Source organism: Nipponia nippon, unplaced genomic scaffold, assembly GCF_047370975.1.
Source record: "Nipponia nippon isolate SJK-2023a ecotype South Korea unplaced genomic scaffold, ASM4737097v1 scaffold_1, whole genome shotgun sequence".
Lineage (NCBI taxonomy): Eukaryota > Metazoa > Chordata > Aves > Pelecaniformes > Threskiornithidae > Nipponia > Nipponia nippon.
The window spans coordinates 73,479,262-73,498,230 of NW_028262290.1; the positions used below are offsets into that span (position 1 = coordinate 73,479,262).

An 18,969-nucleotide genomic window follows, 5' to 3' on the forward strand; every position below is an offset into this window, starting at 1 on the left:
CAAAGTAAAGCCTAGGTTTAAGCCTAGCAATTCCTGGACCAGAAGAGAAATACTGAAACTGTTGCATTAGGGAGAAAACACAAAGAAAGAAAACAAACGGGGGCGGGGGGGGGGGGCAGACAGACACAACAAACACTAAAAAAACTAAAACCAAAAAAACCAACAACAACAAAACCCCTTCACAGTTCTCCTCTTAATGTTTCAAGGGAACTTTGAAAGGAATTTTTAAGGGAGCTTATTTTACTACATGACAGACGTTCCTCCTTCTCAGATCTACACTAAAGCATTGCCAGTATCAAAAACAGGATTTTTATGTAAATACCCAGTTACAATTCGTTGCCATTATTAGCAAGGAAGACCACAGTCACTCCCCTGTCAAAATTCATCTTTGTATGATAGGAGAACGTACCAATTAGCATACATTTTCTATTCCAATGTTTTCTTTCTTTCCTGACAAACCTTTCTTTCAGGACAGGCAACCATTCAGACCTCCTAATATTTTGCTAAAGACCCAGGTATTTCTATTCAATAAATTTAGTTTGTTTTAAAACAATCTCATGCTTCTGAAAACACCTTATTTTATCATTTAAAACTGAATTAAAAAATTACTTTTCAAGCTTTCTTAATGACTACTTAATATCTCATTAAGAGGAGATCATTAGAAGTTTGGGTGTCACCCAGTCTACAGGATCAGGTCATGCTACACCCTTCTGGGCTCCTTCTGTTTTGCTTTCTACACAATACTTTATGTCCACGGAAAAAGTCACAGGTCTATAGCACAGCAACAGATCAACTCCAAGCATTTTAATAACACTCTCCAGCAACGTAGTCAGCTCTCAGCAAACTTACTGTTCTTCATTATACTCACCCAAAAAAAAAAAGTCTGTAGCACAGACACCTGAATCATAAAAAGGTAATCACAAGCAGAAGCAAAGTCTGGTGCTGTTAGAAGCCACACTTTTAGTTCACAAACAACTTGGAGCCTTTCAGTTAATGTTGATAAGAGAGTCAGCTCTACTCTTTGCAAGGGTCTCTACGTCCTTCCATTTTTCAAATTTTTAAAGAATATAAGAAAAGTTAGCCCCATAATGGCAAACTTGAATCCAATTCTTCCGTGACGTGTTACACATATTCATGCAGCTACACAGTAAATAAGTGAAATCCCCCATCTCTATGATCTATAATTTGGATTATACCACTAAGCCAACCACACTGGTGTCTGGACTTTCTTTAAGAGTGATGCATCTTGTTGGGAAGATTTTGGTTGGTTCATTTGTTCTTTAATTAAAATAATAATAATAATTAATAATAAACAATCACACCCTACCCTCACAGCAGTGTTAAACTAGAATATTCCCACAGCCTTCATTTTACTCTGTTCCAAGCAAGGATTTCAGCCTTTAAGGTTAGTGTTATCAGTCGGTTCTATACAGGGATAATTCTTTAGGATAACTCAGAGACCAAAAATCATTCGCTCTGTGGAAACCCTTGCTGTGCTAGAAAGGAAAATTACACAAAACCTCTGAAAATTTGAGTAGTTTGTACGTGTGTGTATGTGCTCTCCTTTTTAAACCAGGAGGTAGCATTTCCTTCGGATCCCAACAGAGCTTCTGGCAAGGCAGCCTAGATGCAACAGAAAACAAATTCTAAACGTTTAAATTTAAACTGGCAACAGCAGCAAAGGGATTTTAAGTTTGGAGGTCCAGAGCATGGACCTTATCTTTCCCATTGCCACACTGGGCTAACAGCACAGCTTACGTCCTCCCTCCTCGCATCCACTCTTCCTCGTCCTCCTTCAGAGCACTGTGAATAGCAATCGGCTCATGTTTGCTGCCTGCATGTAACTTGTGAAATGCTACGTAAAAACACATAAAGGCTCACCTTCTTCAGTTTCACCAAATTAGGGGAAAGAAGGTGAAATCAGATACTGGCAAACGCTTGGGCACCTTGCATTTTTATTAGTTTCAATTGTTATTAGGCAGGAAGGTTTCCCACTGCCCAGCCTTCAAACCCTCCTCCATAAATCAGTCTTTCACACTGTTATTGGTTCAATACCAGTAAATCACTGAAAGAAAGGCCAACCCTGAACCAGGTGGTAACAGATCAACCAGACATCAGTTTGCCTTGTCCCAAGCCTCTCTTGAAATAATCAGATATTTCCATCGTCCTTCACGACCACTAGCAAAGCAAACACAACAGGTTACTGAATCATGCTAAACTAACACCATGGGCTGTTGTTGCCCGTTTATCCCAAAGATGGCACAGGCTGGATGAAAACTAACCTCAACTTAGTAACTGAGTAAATATACCAATTCATAATAAACATTGAAAATGTTTTCAGACTTGGCCAGCATATAAGGTCAGCCTAAATTGCCAACTTATTCTATAACAATTCTGCATCTACTTCTGCCTGATGCAACAACCTAACCATTATGAAAACCTGCCTAACACAGATCCTGCTCTTAGTGGAAAGCTTTCAAAAGCACACATGTCTAACACATGCTTCACATTTTGTTACAGTCTCTCATAGTACTCAGGTTTCTTGGTGGACCATCAGCCTTCTCCAGTAATCACACCTGTGTATTTCAAGAGGAGTAGCTTAATGAGAGCAGCACCCAACAACAATCCCTAAGCTCAAGAAGGAGCCATTGACTCCCACAAGAGAAGCCTGGACAAGAGCACGCCACCAGAAGCAAATACATGGCGACAGACACACTCTAAAGTGCGTTATTTTTGCAACTGGCTTTCACATTTTCCTTTCAGCACCTATGCATTTCCATCTTCACTTGCACACGCATTTCAGGGAGTGGAAAACGCTTCTGCGATGGGGTATTGCCTCACAGTGAGTCGCTTCATAGCTTAAGGTACTCCACATCAGCAGTGGAAAACAAACTATTCCTTGTTGAATGCATAAGGGATGAAGTTTTTGGCACAGTTCAAGCACTCAAGTCTATCAGGTTTTCCCTGAAAGAGATCTGTGAGCCAGCACACACAATAAGGAAAGTGTTTCTTAACCTGCTATTAATCAGACAGCATAAATCCTAGGCTTTGATTTCAAAGCTGTTAAGATACGGTTTGACTGCAGTTTCAATACAATATGCTTCTCCATTCAATTGCAGACTCAAGAGATGCAAAAACAACTCTGACGCTTAAAAGAAAATGTTGTATAAAAGCCAAGTCTTTTGAGAGAGAGAGCGCGCACACACGTGCATGGAGAGAGGAATTAAGAATCTCTCTGAAAGTCATCTGAAAATCTTATCCAAACAAATAACTTTTTTGAAGTTCTTCACAGATCATCATCCAACAATCCAACTGTCATGTTCAAGCTCATGTTATCCTTATTGAATAATAGAAACAAAGGAGTTCAGGAAATAAAATATTTTTTTTTTAAAAAAGTGTCTTTTACATGCTAAGATTGACTTCCAATACACTTCAAATGGATGACAGCACTAGTAACCCTTTCTGGTATATGACAGGGGGTTGGAGGCAAACATACACACCCATCTTCAAAGGAAGTCAGTGGACTTTTCTTTTTTACCTCAGTTTTTCCATCTAAAAACTTAGCGTTAAGTCAGAATGTGTCCACATCATGTTCTTGCGATACACTTGCAAGTCATCTAATCATTTAACATAGTGATTTTATTCAGAGCATTCCCGGACCATAACACATTTACTAAAGTAACAGTCATTTGACAAGAGCAGATAAAAATAAGTAGAGAGACAGAATATTCAGATGCCTGTTCACTCTTCATTAATAAAAATAATTAAAACTTGACTAATCCAGGTAGAAATAATCACAGTGGCGTATTCCCTAAACAAAAACTGGGCAGGCAAAATCTTGCAGATTATTAGTGTAAACAAGAGTATGCAAAGGAACAAAGTATGCTGAGACTTGCACATGGTTTTTTTCCCCCCTGCGGATTATTCCAATATTGAAGTTCTGTGTTTGCCAACATGAATTTAACAATTAACTGCCTCTTTCCCTATTAACAACCTATATACCATGCAAAAAGTTCCATGCGACTGCCAAGGAAAGGAAGAGCACCCTGGCTAACACACCCTTGCCTGTATAACTGTGCAAATAAGGACTGCATACAGACTGTCACTCTTCCCAAGCACAACATTTACTAGGCCGAGTTTTCATCTTTCTTTTTAATTCCCCTTTTTAAATGGAAATGAAATAGGATGGAAGGAGAAGGGGGAAGAAAAATGAGAAACTCAAAAGGGGCGAGTGAAACATTCAATGGATTCACCAAGTATGTGTTATAAACCACATTAATAGTGCCTAATTATTTATTACTAATGTATTCTGAGTGTATGTTGGTAAAGGTCTGGGTGGAGTCTTCAGTGTACCTCATCACAAGGCAATGATTTTTACCAAAAGGCAATGAATCACTTTCACACACTGAAATGCAGCAAGTTAAAATAGGGAAGCGTTTGTTCCATTTGTCCTTTCTAGTAGTTTCTGCACAAGCAAACCTCACAAGCTGGAAAATGAGAATCCCCTCCCCACCCCTTTCCCCTAACTTTCTGAATCATCATGCCGGTTATTTCTCAGATGTTAATGGCTCAATTTCCACACATTAAAACAATAACCTTCTAACAGCCCCTAAAATACTTGAGCACTGACTGCTGCCTTCACAGACGGCAAGTAATCATTTTACAAGAGCTGTCCTTATTCATGAACAAATGAATTCCCTTCCCACCCCAAAAGCTCAACCCATACATAATTGTTTTCAGCAGGAAGTCTATCCTTTCATTTTGTGAAACACTGATGGCGTGATCAGTTAGATCTCCACCTTATATTTTTGCATTAAGAAAACTCAAACTTTATGAGTTGGCAAATGGTGAAGAGATTTGCATTACAAGTGCTATTTTAACAATAATATTGCTTCTGGGTAAAACACAAAAGCAGAAGGCTTCTTTCCTCACTTCTTGTCAACCTTGCATCACATTCTTAAGATACGACACGTCACTTGACCAATGCTTTCCAATTCCTCAGTTATGTATTTCCCAGCGCTGTCAGTAGCTTTCAAAAACTCTGGCTGCACATTCCTCCCAGGCACCTTCACACTGGGTACCTTCTGGTCATGTGGTTTTGCTATCACCTGCACTTTGAAGTTCATGTTACATTTGGATTCTCATTTAAAACCTCTTTGCACTTGGATCAACAAATGCCTTGGGGGAAAAAAAAAAAAGAATCAGTACTGAGAACCTTCAGTACAAAGGAGCAAGGAGGAAAGTAAAATAAATGAGTGTCCCCGAATCGGGTCACTTGATGCTTCCACCTCTTCAGGGAAAGGGCTCCTCTGGTGCTCCCAGCCACGTTGTGGGACCCACAGTTTTAGTTCCAGGAGAACAAAGTGCCAGGCCAACTTCATTAGAAAAATTCCAGAGTCACAGAGCAGAAGCAAAGGGGCACCTGCACAATCACTTCATTCTCACAAAGAATTTACTTACTTATAGTATCAAAGAATAACACTTACTTATAGTATCAAAAAGAGCTCCAATTTCTTTGTAATGAAAATAATCAAAACCTGACTTAAGTAGTGTGGAAGAAGTAGCTTTAATAGTTTTTCATAAACTTTTCCCTTCTACTAGAAATCATTCTCTCATACCTTGAAGAAAAAAAAACCCTATCTTTTATGACTTACCAATGTAATTGATGATACTAAAAAGATAACCCAAAGAAGAGATTTCCCAAAGCCACACAACACACATTTCAAAGCAATGTCCTACTGGCTTAATTGGCCAATTATGCTCTTTCCCAGGATGTGATTAGTTTAACCAGACTCAGCAGGAACTATTTTAAAAACTGTCCTGCTTTGCAGTAGGACATGCATGTGGGTATGTAAATATAAGTACATAAAAATAAGTTCTACTTTCCACTGATCAATATGCTTCTTTGGGTCTCGCTCTGATTTTTGGAAGTTTTCCATCAGCATCATATTTGGCAAGGGCTCTCATAACTTGACATACAAGTTCTTAAATATAACACTTTGCCCTCAGGCCACTTATTTCTCCATAGTAATTCCATTTAGGAAATGGGCTTTGCATTTATTGCTGGGCCATCAATGCTTTTGCTAGCAAGCACAATTACTAAGTAGTAAATGTGAAATAAATTAATATTTTGCTGTACTGCTGTGGTCTTAACCCTGGCAGAGGTCGCTAGTTTTCATGGCTTCATTACTAGAGATCCTAGGCTAGTCACAGATTCGCAGTTATTTACGCTGTCAGTTCACCACTGAAGGTTAAATTGGAGACACTTATTTTTATCAGAAGCAGATTATTACCTTAGTTTAATCGGTGGTAAAACAAACACACACCAAGCACACAAACAGATGAATTACCATGGGATAAAAAGAGTGTGAGCTGGCCTATACACGTCTACTTTGCATTTACCAGAGGGTAGGAGCACACACACAAATAGTTGCTGTGCAAAAGGAAGTGTAGCAAGTTCACAGCTTTTACTAATTACCCAGCACAAACTCACTCAGCTGCCTGCACACTCCGGGCAATTACGCTGCAATTCTACATCAGTTTGCAAGCTGCACTGGCAGACAGTGGGTGCACCTGGTGGTGGTGTTCGAGGTCTAGATCCTCGAATCGATGGTTTTACTCACAACAGGAGTCGAGTTCGGAGCAGTCCTGCAGTGCTTTCTGGCAGCCTTACATGAAGCTCCGCAGATGATCTGTTTATGGAGAGAGGAAGGGATTTCCTCCTCGGAAACTGAAGAGAAACACATTTCCAAGTCTCGAAAGCTGCTCGCTTAGCTTATAACCTCGTCATCAACAAGGAGGGCAGAATGCACAAGAGCTATTAAGGACCTTCAATGTTAATAAAATTAAATGTTTTTAAATAAAACATCTGGCATCAGCTGGTTCTATACACTGTTTTTATTTAAGTTTCCACCCTAAAATATCGGGCTCCTCAGCTATTTTCACATGTCAACCTGAATGCCAAATTAGACTATCTTAAAAAAACGTTGTCCTAGGAAAAACTGTAAGAATTATTCCGACGCTTTTTGGTTTGGCCCTGTATTTGGTATGTAACAGGCTGGGAGACAGCTAAACACAACAGTATTTTTGCAATACATTTTGCAATGGAAATAATTTTTAAAGAAAAGCACTCTTACTGTATTCATTCGCCAGCATTAATCACTAGAATTCAAAAATAGAAAGTCTTCAAATGTTTCCACAGATACCTTGGTGCAGATGTAGATTTTTCCCTCAACAACAGAGAGCTGTGAGTAAACTCTGGGGCAAAGTAGGGGAGGAGACACAGCTGTTTCAGTACTGACAACCACAAGCCATGAAATCATGAGTCAAGCTCTCAAAAAACCCAACAGAAAGACACCCTCACCAAAAAACCACCCACAAAAAAGAAACCACAGGACTAAACCAGACCACAGAACATTTTAGTGCTTAGGATTTGAGGTGCTGTCCCACACCCCAAAAGCTTGCGTGAGCTTTTGACACTACTCCCAGAAGCACGGGGCAAGACGACTGGGTCCCTTGGCATTTCACAAGCATCAACTCCAAGAGCTGCCCATGACCTGCCCCAGTCAGGTCTGCCGATCCCAGGCTCCTGCTCTCCCAAAACCGCGCAGAGCGGGGAAGAGCTCACGCAGCAATGACCTGCCTCCTCTTCCAAGCTGGGGAAGGTGCCACTATGGATGTTGGCTCCTTCTCTGCCAGAAGGAGCATAGCACAGCTTGAAGACTGGGGGTGTAGGGAGAAGAGCAAAACCAGCTCTGTTTCCCCCTTTGAAGGACACATCAGCACACTACTGAAAGTAAGACTACGCAGTCCCTCCTAACGTTTTTCTAAGCCACTTGCCTGCGGGTTCTCTGTCTCGACAGGAAAGAAGCTGTACGGTGCATTGACTACATCCCCATTTAATGTCCCCAGGCATCAGCTACAGACCACAGACACTTGCAATCGCTGTAATTTCTGTGCTTACTGCCACCTTCCAGCTCCCTCCTGGCCAGCCCATGAAATTAGGTGACCATAAGTTCCTTCCACAAGCCCAGACAGATCTTGCATTTTGTGTCTTCTGGTGTGAGCAAAGTGGCTTGTAGTCTCTGACCTAGATATGCACAGAAGCGGTTTACTTCCACACCATCAAGCCAGCTTTAAAGCTGAGAATACATTAGAAAACAAGCCTCGGTCTGCAGTAAAATTTATTCAAGTCTGCTATTATTTATTCAGATGCTTGTTTTCTAAATTTATTTTACATTCATACAACAGTGGTCATTCTTTAACTACAAAAGTAGTAGCATTTTACTAGTAGTAGAAAAGCTTAATTTGACAGTCGTCATCTGCACAAGATATCTTGTCAAGAAGATCCACTGACAAGAAATCCGTATCTCATAACGGGTCAATAATTTGTGTGGTGGAATGTTGAAGTGTTAATTCCCTCCATCCTACTTTAAAGGCACATCCTTCAAAGTCACATGTCTCATTTGTCAGGCTCTATGAAATACATGTAACATTTGCTAATTATTCTTCATTACATGCTCTGGAAGCATGAATGCTCAGAAATGCCTTGCCTATGTTTCTAAGGCAGGGAAAGTGTATGGGCCCTGTTATTTTGTTTCATTTTACTGTCAAGGAACATCGCAAGACAACCATGAAAATTAATTTCTACAGTTTCACTTAAATATTAATTTCCAACATTTTATCTAATGATTTTTTCCTTTTATAAACAAAGACATTTTATTAGGATTAAAAATTAGTAAGTTAAAAAACTGCATAAAGTTTTGAAAACATGGGTAGTAACAGCTATTGTCCTCAAACTTTGGGAGGGAAGGAATTAAAAAAGCATGAACTTCGCCATCCAGAAAAACAATTTATTTCATTAGAAATGTGAAAATTTAATCTTTATGGCTATTTATTTTGCAAAAGTAAAGTTTTAGCTAATCATTCACTTCAAAACATGGTTCAACATGTTAATCTGATACATTATAGACTGGAATACTGCTACCCTGTAGTCTTATACCTTCCAACGTTTACCATAACCTCTTAGCTATATGACAGCCTGCATACATCTAGATTCTAACGAAAGAGCATAAGAGACAGCAGGAGGGTCCTACCTAGGGCAACCCTTGAACACACAAGGCCGTTCAAGGCCTAAGAGAGCCGAGATCAAAAGCAGCGTCATTTGAGTCACTCTGTGGCTCAGCCCCACGCAACATCATGTTCCTCTACAGTTCTGACCTTTCTGGTCCTTGCACCTGTATAAGTACAGATGATGATACATGACATATAAAAGAGCACCTTAAGCAAAACACAAGAAAGGCTTCCACACCCCACCTGCTCTAAGTGTGAACCAGCTTCCTAAACTAAGTCATCTTGATAGAAAGAAGCTTGTCTTGATTAGGGTTTTTTGTTTGTTTGGGTTTTGTTGGGGGTTCTTTTCCTTGGTTGGTTTTGGGGGTTTTTTGTTTTGGTTTGGTTTTGCTGCTTTGTCACATGTTTTTACTGTGACCATCCATTACATTTTTCAGATTCACCATTTGATCAGAGTAATAACCAAATATCACAGAAATCAAAATATTCAGATGAACTAATGCATTTTTCAAAACGCGAGTAAATCATTGCAATGAGCGGTGACAGTCTCTACTGTTTGCAGCAACACCATGACAATCTCCCACAAGCACCTCCCTTATTTTTCTTGCTGTTTGAACTGAGAAACATTATGGAAACAACATCAAGACAAAACACGGAGAGAAAGCCGAGAGCATCTTCCAACTAATACAAATACACTCTCTGTCCAAACTAATATAAAATCAGCATAGGATCTGCTAGTTTTCAGTACTGCTTCAAGAAATGAGCCCCATCATTTTTTATTAGACAAAAGCCAAGTTAACCTTCAAATGCATCCCCAACTTCCTGACGTAAAAAAGTGACAAGAAGTTTTCATTCTCACAATTCTGCTAATCACAAAGTCTAAGCCGGCAAAAAATAAGTGGGAGAAGAATGTTAAAGATCCCTGCCAGACTCCATTGCCCTCAACAGATTCTGAATCAAGCCCAGAATGAACAGCAGCATCAAGAGGGAAACCATCTGGCAACCAACTTAAACAGGACTCACCCAGCAAAAATGGCTTGGGACAGGGTGTCTAGAAGGAACGCAAAAACATCAGCGCTGAAGTGATTTGTCAGAAGTACTTTAAAACAATCTATCTGCTGAACAGAAGTCTTGAAAACGTATTCCCCGAGGAAATCTCCATTGCTCACCACATGCTGTCTGACATTTTTGTGTTCCAGAGTTTAGGACTGCGCTACCTTGTGGGCTACCATTAGGGCCTGTTAAGACATGCCCATAAAAAGAACTTGGGCAATTATATGGTAATTTAAACACATAAACTTCCTGACAATTCTTGCTCGCTCTATAGAAATCACAAGTAAACAAAGGAAAAGAGCATTACCTGTCACGGGCACTGTAACAAAACAGCCAGCCCACCTAAACTACTTCCATGTTACCTCCTCACACAATTAAGCATCCACAAAGTAACTTGTGGTGGGAGCAAGGCAGCAGGGGCAGGGGGGAGGTGGAACACCACACCAAAACCACAACAAGCAAACAAACCATGAATACATGCCAAACTTTAAAAGAAAGGCAGTTTTCCTACATGCTCTTCTTGACCCATTTCCTACTTGCTCTTCTTCACGACCCCAAGGTCATGACACCTTCTGCAGGGCCAGCCTCATTGCTTGGCCAGCTGTTCATCCTCACTGTCCCATGTCCCGTCCGTTTCCCCCCCCCCCCCCAAAAAAAAACCATGTAAAAAAAAAGTCTGATTCTCCTGAATCCCACCGCTATTCCCAAAGGTGCAAATGGCAGCAGAGAGAGTTGTGGACACAGGAAAACAGTCCTGTGTCTGTCCACGTTTTGCTCAGTCAGCCCTACAAGGTAAGAGGGCACGCATGTTGGGTTTTCTCCTTCCCTAAACAGAAGTTTAGATTCTGCTGGAGTGGATAGCAACTACCAAAAGCCTCTTTTCATTATATTTAATAATGGAAGAGGATTCATTTGAAATTGTGTATGAGTGCATGTGTTTCTTATACTTGCTATTTACAGATACACATCATAAACCTCCAGCCCAACTGCCACCATCCTCCTCTTCCCCCTTGAAGAAAAATCCTTCTCATTTTTCACTACACTCACCCAATCCTTCCAAGAGAAAACAGATACCTGTAGCCTCTCACACCAATAAAAATTTGTAAGAATGTATTTCCTCTGTGGTTTGTTTGTTTATTTATGTCTCCTTTCACCAGTGTGTTTAAAAAAAAAAATCTTCACAGTTTTACCTGGGCAAACAGGAACACAAGGGAAAGAGATGCTGAAAACAGCCAGATTGCAGGACATTCTCATTACTCATAAACAGGAGTTTCCACAGCTTAGGATCTAAAATGTTATAAATGCCATGAATATCCAGCTACTAAATCCTTCATTCAGAGTTCAGCAAGCTTCAGTGACCCTAATGAGCACAGCAGCCTGGGCATGGCAGAGATGCAGGTCCTGAGGTAGCCTAATCTCAGAAAATTAAGTCTTTGAAGATTAAGAGCAGGACCTTGAAATGACCCAGAGACTAGACTAAGCGGTTTCTGTGGCCAGTCCCTCGCAGTCAGCAGGCTGCTAAGCCTCCAATGCCCACAGCCAGCAGCTCCAGCTCAGGAGCACTCCAGCTCAGCACTCTGGTCTCTGCAGGGGCAAAAGATCAGAGCTGTAAGGCCCAAAACCGGCGTTTAGTCTGCTAGAAACCTGGGATGGAGACATTCCTGATTGCATTTGCTACCCTATGTCTAGAATATTCATTTTTCTGGTTAACATCACACAAGTTGCATTTACTCTGAAGTGATGATGTTACTAAGTCATACAGGGAAGAGGTCTCACAGATTCCTAAAGTTTTGGTTTTTCTTATCTTCCTCCATTCTCCCTTGAAATGTGGACAAAAATGGGATGCAAAAACCCAGAAGAAGCCGCACTAGTACAGAAGATACCAAGTTCATTGCATTTCACTGGCTAAATTCCTGCTTTATACCCTAGGATGCCCCTTACCTTTTTCACAGCACCATAATCACTGACTTGCTTTCAGCTCGCCATTCCCAAAAACATCAGATCCTTTCCTGCCAAGCTGCTGACAAGTCAGATGTTCCCCTTTCTTCATTTTCTGCCTGACCAGTAGTACCTACTTGTCCTCTAGCCAATTACTCCTAAATGCAAGGTTTTGTACTTCACTGAGCTGCATCCCACCACAGCAGAGCAAAATGCTAGGATTTCAGGGCTCCAACCTGCAAGTTATTGGGTATGTGTGCGTAGGGGAGATGGAACCAAAAACCCTCAACATCACAACAATTAAGTTAAAGCACAACCCCCGTGTCCTTAGGCAGCACTGCAGGTTAAGCCCAAGCTAGGATTATCCAAGGAAAGTATACCACTTGTACCTACAGGCACCTCAGAGGAGGTGCTGAGGAGAGCATCCCCTCAGGCAATTGTCCCCTCTTCCTTCTGCAGCAGAGCACGTGTCTTTTTGTGCTCACCTGTAGTTCACTTGCTGATTTACTCCCCAACACACCCCTCGTTCTTCCTTCCCTCTATTCTCACCACTTCAGCCTTTTGCAACTACCACCGCCTGCGGAATTTATCGTAAGGGTAAGAAAGCAGGGTCTGAAGGGGGACTGTAATGGGAAGACATCGAAGAAAGATGGGTCACAGCTGCTACAGTGGCAGCACCTAAGAGCTGGTCCTGGCATTGCACCTAAGGCAGGCAGCTGAAACATGAAAACACGGCGCTTCCTATTGACCCACAATTACCAGAGGAACAACTTCAGAAAGCAGGGCAGAGACCAGTAAAGGTGAGGACTACATACATGACAACAACAGACGTGAAAGTTGTTCTCTTTCATTTCACAAAACCCATTTCAAAAGATAATTGCCATAATAATTTGTAGCCCAAGCTTTTGTGATGGACCTTAGTACACCCAGTTTCATACCTCCCTATCCACCTTTGCAGAGGAACGAAGGGCCTCCCAGCAGACTTCACATTACCTGGCAGGACGAGCCATTGGAAGAAGCAATTACTCAACTGACAATAGGTTGCTCAATTAAGAGGAGGCCTGCGCACACATGCCAAGTACACAAAAACAGAACCTGATTTTTGAGCTCAAAACAACACAGTAGACATGCAATTCCAAGCAGCGCAGCTAGTTCCACATGTTTTGGTATATTTCCTAGGCGAGCCACCACAGAGAAAATTAGAATCACGTTTCAGGAACAATTCATATCATTGATTTTACGTGCCCAGAGGAAGAAGGAATTAAAACAAGGTGGAAGGTAGCTCGCCATTTCAAATGTAAAGTCTGGCAGAAAAAGCACCAACCAGTCTCCAGCTTGCTGAATTAGTTGGGAATGCCATGGTGGGGTATCAAAGGCAATGAAGTTAAAATTATTATAATTATCATGGAGACATCAATGGAAAGGAAAGAAAGTGTGAATTAACAACTCATGCATACTACTACAAAAAACTATCAAAAGAGAAAAGTTTTTCCTTCATCTTAGTTGCTTTCAACTAATTATAAAGTTAGCTGGAAATAAGAACTTGCTGTTCTTTGCAGCAATTTTTATCACCTCTGCATAAAACTGAAGACTAGATCAACTTCTATACTCAACACTCCTGTTGCATAGGAAGGGAGGCTCAGTTCAGCTGTATTGGCCACTCTGTGTATCGAAGAACTTTCTTTTAACTAATTTAATTTCTAAGAGAACAGTTTCTTTACCTTCCATTGCTTATAAAAACATGCCCAAAACTGGTATGTATGAAGAACACATACACAAATGCACATACATGAATATCTATAACATTATTTAAAATTCTTCACATAAAATAATCTTCAGAGGCACAGTTTAAATTTGTAAGAAACATTCAAAGACAAGACAGCTATCACAAAAAGTTGGTAAACCAGTATCAGCAAAAGGGCTGCATCTCTTGGTGTTAACAAGCCCTGACCAATTCAGAATGCAGTTAATTTCCTTCTGGCACAGCTACATTACTCACATGCGTGAAGTCCATGCCAAAAGGCACCCGTAAAGTTAATTACAACTATCCAGTCCAATATAGCAACCAGCAAGGCAAAAATAGCTCTAGACTGTCTGTTCATTTTATATCTTAAACAAGACAGTTGCCTAAAAGGCCCAGAAAAAAGAAATTCTTCTAAAAAGCAAATTTTATACATGCATTCACACAGACACACATTGATGCTAACTTTTGTTTTCACTTTCAGTTCTCAGAGATAGTTTATGGAAAGCTGTATCATAGCAATCCATGTGTGCCAGCAATAATTAAAAAAAAAAAAAAAGGGGGGGGGGAGGAAAGCAAGAGAGGAGAATATTCAAACACCACCACCCCCCACACACTCCCTAGGCTGGCTAAATCAATTCCAGGAGTAAAAAAGAAATCAACACAGGTCTTTTCTCCAAGAATAAAAGGAAGACTTAAATCTCAAGGCACAAAGAAATTGACTTTATAACTTCAGGAGCACCACCGTAATATAATCTTCTACACCAGCTATCATTGTATAAGAAAGATCTCAGAGTTCTCAGAACCAAGCACCCTCATTTATCAAGTTCCAAAGAACTATAAATATTTACTGGACTAGTAAAGATATCCACCTTGATATATTTCTTACAGTATGCCATCTTCTTTTAGAGATACCGTAAGAGTGAATGTAAATAGAAAAGTCATACAACTCAATCATGGAAAGGGGGAGACATATGTACTTACAGAGGAAGGGATTTTATCTTTTCTGTTCCTATGCTGACCTGAACGTACCAAGTCAACCACACACACTCCCGAAACCTCAATGCTTCTGGAAAAATATGCTTATTTATCTAAACTTAGTAAATATTTACTTACCCAGCATCCTCCTGGAAGCCTTCCAATTCATCTCTTTGTTCTGCTAGGGTCGATTCTAGATCCAGATAGGTACCATTGTGAGACAATTGCAGGGTGCAGTCATCAAGCTGTAGAACAAAATTCAAATCATTAGACTACAGCAGTCATTCTCTCTAAAGTCACCTTCCCATTTTCCAGGTCCCCAGACAAGATCTCTCTAATGCAAACCATATGTAGGGAGTGGATAAGAAAATGGGTGCTGTTCAGCAATTTATGCCATCCCAAATCCACATTCACTAGACCATGCTTGGTCACAACAATATCAACATAACTAACAAACACAGAGAAATTTATTTGAACATATAGAAGGAGATTAGAGGGTTTTATCACAGTACCTTTAGCATCCTGTAAGGAAAGAGAAGTTAATTTAAATCTATATCTAGGATACAAATGATTGTTCTCTGTTCTTACAGTCCATTTAAGCAGTGGGCCCCTGGATGGAGGTGGATGGAAGAAGCAGCTATTTCATGAGCTACTGAACGTCCCCCACGAGGAAGGATACGGAAGGATACAGCCAAGGGACAGTGCAAGGTGTGGCAGACAAGAGTTGGGGTCCTGCAGCAAGGGGGAGCGCAGTCAACCAAAGCCCAGATTTTCTGGCATTCTCATTTTTGGGCCAGGTGCTAACCTGCCTCAGAGGTTGCAGGGAAGACCTTCCTAGGCACCAGGGGGGAGGACCGGACACATGCACCAACTTGCTACAAAGGTATTGAGGTAACCAAGGACCAGACCCGAAAGCAGGAACCTGCCTGCAATGACGCCGATGAGGGAGAGAGCAATTAATAAGCCCTCTTTATTTCCATCCTGTCTTCCCTCAAGTTTTCCATTAATTGTTGCAGCTGTTGTTAAAAAAAAGCTAGATTTGATCAAAGTTAGAAAAGGAATTTTCTGGGGTTTTTTATGGGGAGCTCATCACAGAAGGTGGTCTAGGAAGATCCACCCCAAAAACTCTGGCTAGCTTATTGCACAGGACTATAAAATAATTACTGGATTGAGAGGGGTAACTGAAGAAGCCCGAGGGAAGAGCTAGGAAGTAACACGAGCTCCTCTCTCACGATGAGATAACCCAGCGTCAAATCACAAGGAACGAGGAAAAAAGCCTTGCCAGGGCAGGGAAACAAGAAAACATTTACCAAAGGGCAGGTGAAAGTACAGGGTTGTCCTACCTCACCACTAGGGAGTAAGTGGCCATCTGCCTTGGACAGCCTGGAGAACCCAGCCCAGAAGCAGAAAAACTGCCATCACTGAGCCCAGCTGGACAGGCTGCTGTGGACCTTCATGTGTCAGCACCACACAGGGGGTCCTTTTGTAACCGGTTCCAAGTTCACAAATACTGTAAGCCCCAGATGTGTTGTGCTACTAGATGTACAAAATCCAGTCTGATAGCCAGTCTCAGACCAGCCTGCCAAACAGAAGATGCTTCATTCTTCTGGATTTGGCAAAACAAACTGGCAGGTCCTTTGCATGCCTCTGTCTACCAAAAGGTAACCATGACGATGGTGGTGTAAATGTACATCCCTAATGCAAAGGCCACTTTTGGAAGAGGTGAATATTTAACACCATACTTCATACCAATCTTCTGCCACAGGTGGCAGCCGACAACTCTTTGAAGGGGTAAGCAAGAGTCTGGAATAGCCAGTGACTCAAGGAAAAGAAATTACAACCCTTTATCACATCCATGGATTTTTCTTTCTGCTCTTTTTACACTAAGAAAGAAAAATCAATGAGAGTCCATCTTTGATGAATTAGCTGTTTTAACTTCCCATCAAAGTTATGGGTTCCCAGTAGCTGTTCAGGAAAGCATAATAAGCAGCCACACTTCTTATCTGGCAGTCAATACCAAAACATAGTCACCCAGTTTCCTATCACTGATTTATATATGCAAAAAAAGAATACAAATAGTCTTTGATTATTCTGGATTAGATGCACTGGAAATACTGCAGAAGAGCACATTTATAATTAGCAAGCCATAGAGCATGACTTTTGGCTTAGTCCACACCACTATATGCTTTGCACTGTTTGTGATCTGAAAGAAAAGTTCATCCTCTGGAGAAAGAGAAAGGGTAGAGGGAGGAGGTCAAGTCACATTTCAAACCTAAACCCGTTCCATTTTTTCTTCCCTTTTTTTCCCCTGGGGAAAGAGTAAGTCATCAAATAAGGCGACATAAGTTTTTACTGTGACTCCTGGGGATTAAAGAAAGCAAAGAAACTCCAAGCACAGCCCTCTGATATTAAGAATAACAACAGTATTACTATTCTGTATCTTTCCAGTTACAAAGCGTATTATTAACCTATGCTAATTCAAAATACACTCTTTAGAGAGACAGACTAAATACTACTCTGGGAAACTTTCTCCCAGTAGCCCAGGGTATCTAATGAAATGCTAATTTATTCAAAGTAATGCCAAAAGGCAAACTACTAATTAGATAAATGTTCTGCTGTCACTATGGAGATTAGGAGATTTGCCCACAATTTCCAATTATACTGCATAATTAGGGAAAAGGAACTCTGCTTTACTAATGTCTTATGACTTTAGTGTAGAAAAAGTACGATGAGAACAGGAAGTACTTCATGTACAAAATAAAGAAGAATAAGTACATTCTACCTATTTTCATCTCATCTCCATAGTTTCAGCTGAATATAGTAACCATTCAGGCTTTAAAACCCTGTACATTGTACGCTGTATCCATTAATAAGAGCATTAGGGTAACAGGAGAAACAGCAATATCTTTTATTTCCATTACTTAACATTGAGTCTTGCCAAAAAGATTTTTTTTTTCTCTCTTGAATGTGTACACACAGAGATGGAAGGGAGCAAAACAACACTTTTAAAAGAGTGTAAGTATTAAGGCAATGAACTCTGAAATCATCCTTATATAGGAACACTTTGCTACTTTCCCTCCAAGCTTCACTTGCACACATATTTTTACAGGCAGAACACAGAAAGAGGAACCACCTTATGAATTATTTTTAATTAGTAAATTGCCTGCAGTTTTCAGCACAAAGGATGGCTGATGTTCACTCATTAGTGCTTATTAGTAGCAATTCAGAAGGTTGGTCTCTCCCCTTCTGTTCAATGTTAATCCCATGTTTATCTGCTACGCATCAATTCTCCCGTCTCTGGAGACCCTCACAAATGGCCCCATCTAGTTCATTCACGACACGTTCTTCCCGTTGATCATAATTCACATTAAAATCCTTAACACCACCCATCTTCTCTTAAGACAATCAAAAGACAGAATGAGTAATGACAGTCTTTCAAAAAACATTTAACTGAGCTGTTTTCCATAATCATGAATGAGACTGCTGTTCAACTTTTTCAAAACTAATTCAATTTATTTCACTTTGTTCTGTTTAACTCTTCAGCATTCCCCACTGGTCCCAAAATTCAGATCATTATTTTGTTATTAAACTGCATAACCAGTTTATGCTATGGCCACAAAGTCAAATTCTCCAAGATCTTTTCATAAGCTTACAAAAACCATTTTTTCTAAAATCTCTCTTGCCCACCCCTTCAAATCATTAATCATTTTTTGTATCACGCTTTACTGTATTGCTCAGAAGAGCTAAAACGTTGATATAAGTCATTTAAATGCAACTCATCCTGCAGGCTTCACAGTGATTTTCCATACTTTTCTACAGTCACATTAAAAGAATACTACAGGTATCATGGAAACATCAACAGGGAGACACTTCATCAAATGGGACAAGTATAATGCTACTTCTCCGAGTCAAACACAGAATTACTCCATTCTCAGTCTTCTGCAAGTCTTCAAGTTTTTTCATTGCAGCTTAAGTATCAAACCATATCATAAGCTTCTGCAAAGCTATAAAAACTATGCATGCATTTCAGCTACATTCCCATCTTCTCAAATTAAGAGTTTCTTGAGAAAATATCCAGAGCATATTTTTTAATCCCTATGGATATTCCCCAATTCTCTCATCTCTATAAAGAGTGGGTCTACCTAGGAGTCGTGTCTTTCACAGGAGTGAAGGAACAAAAGCTGTTA

General features: G+C 40.4%; 1 protein-coding gene across 9 annotated transcripts in view; it reads right to left on the minus strand.

The window, feature by feature from the left end:
• FHOD3 (formin homology 2 domain containing 3) overlaps positions 1–18,969 on the minus strand; it is a 407,898-nt gene that overhangs the window by 357,326 nt on the left and 31,603 nt on the right. For all 9 annotated transcript variants that reach the window (XM_087759886.1, XM_087759866.1, XM_087759824.1 and 6 more), the window contains exon 2: positions 14,921–15,027. In XM_087759886.1, coding sequence (XP_087616012.1) covers positions 14,921–15,027 — 107 coding nt within the window. The remainder of the gene's footprint in view (positions 1–14,920; positions 15,028–18,969) is intronic.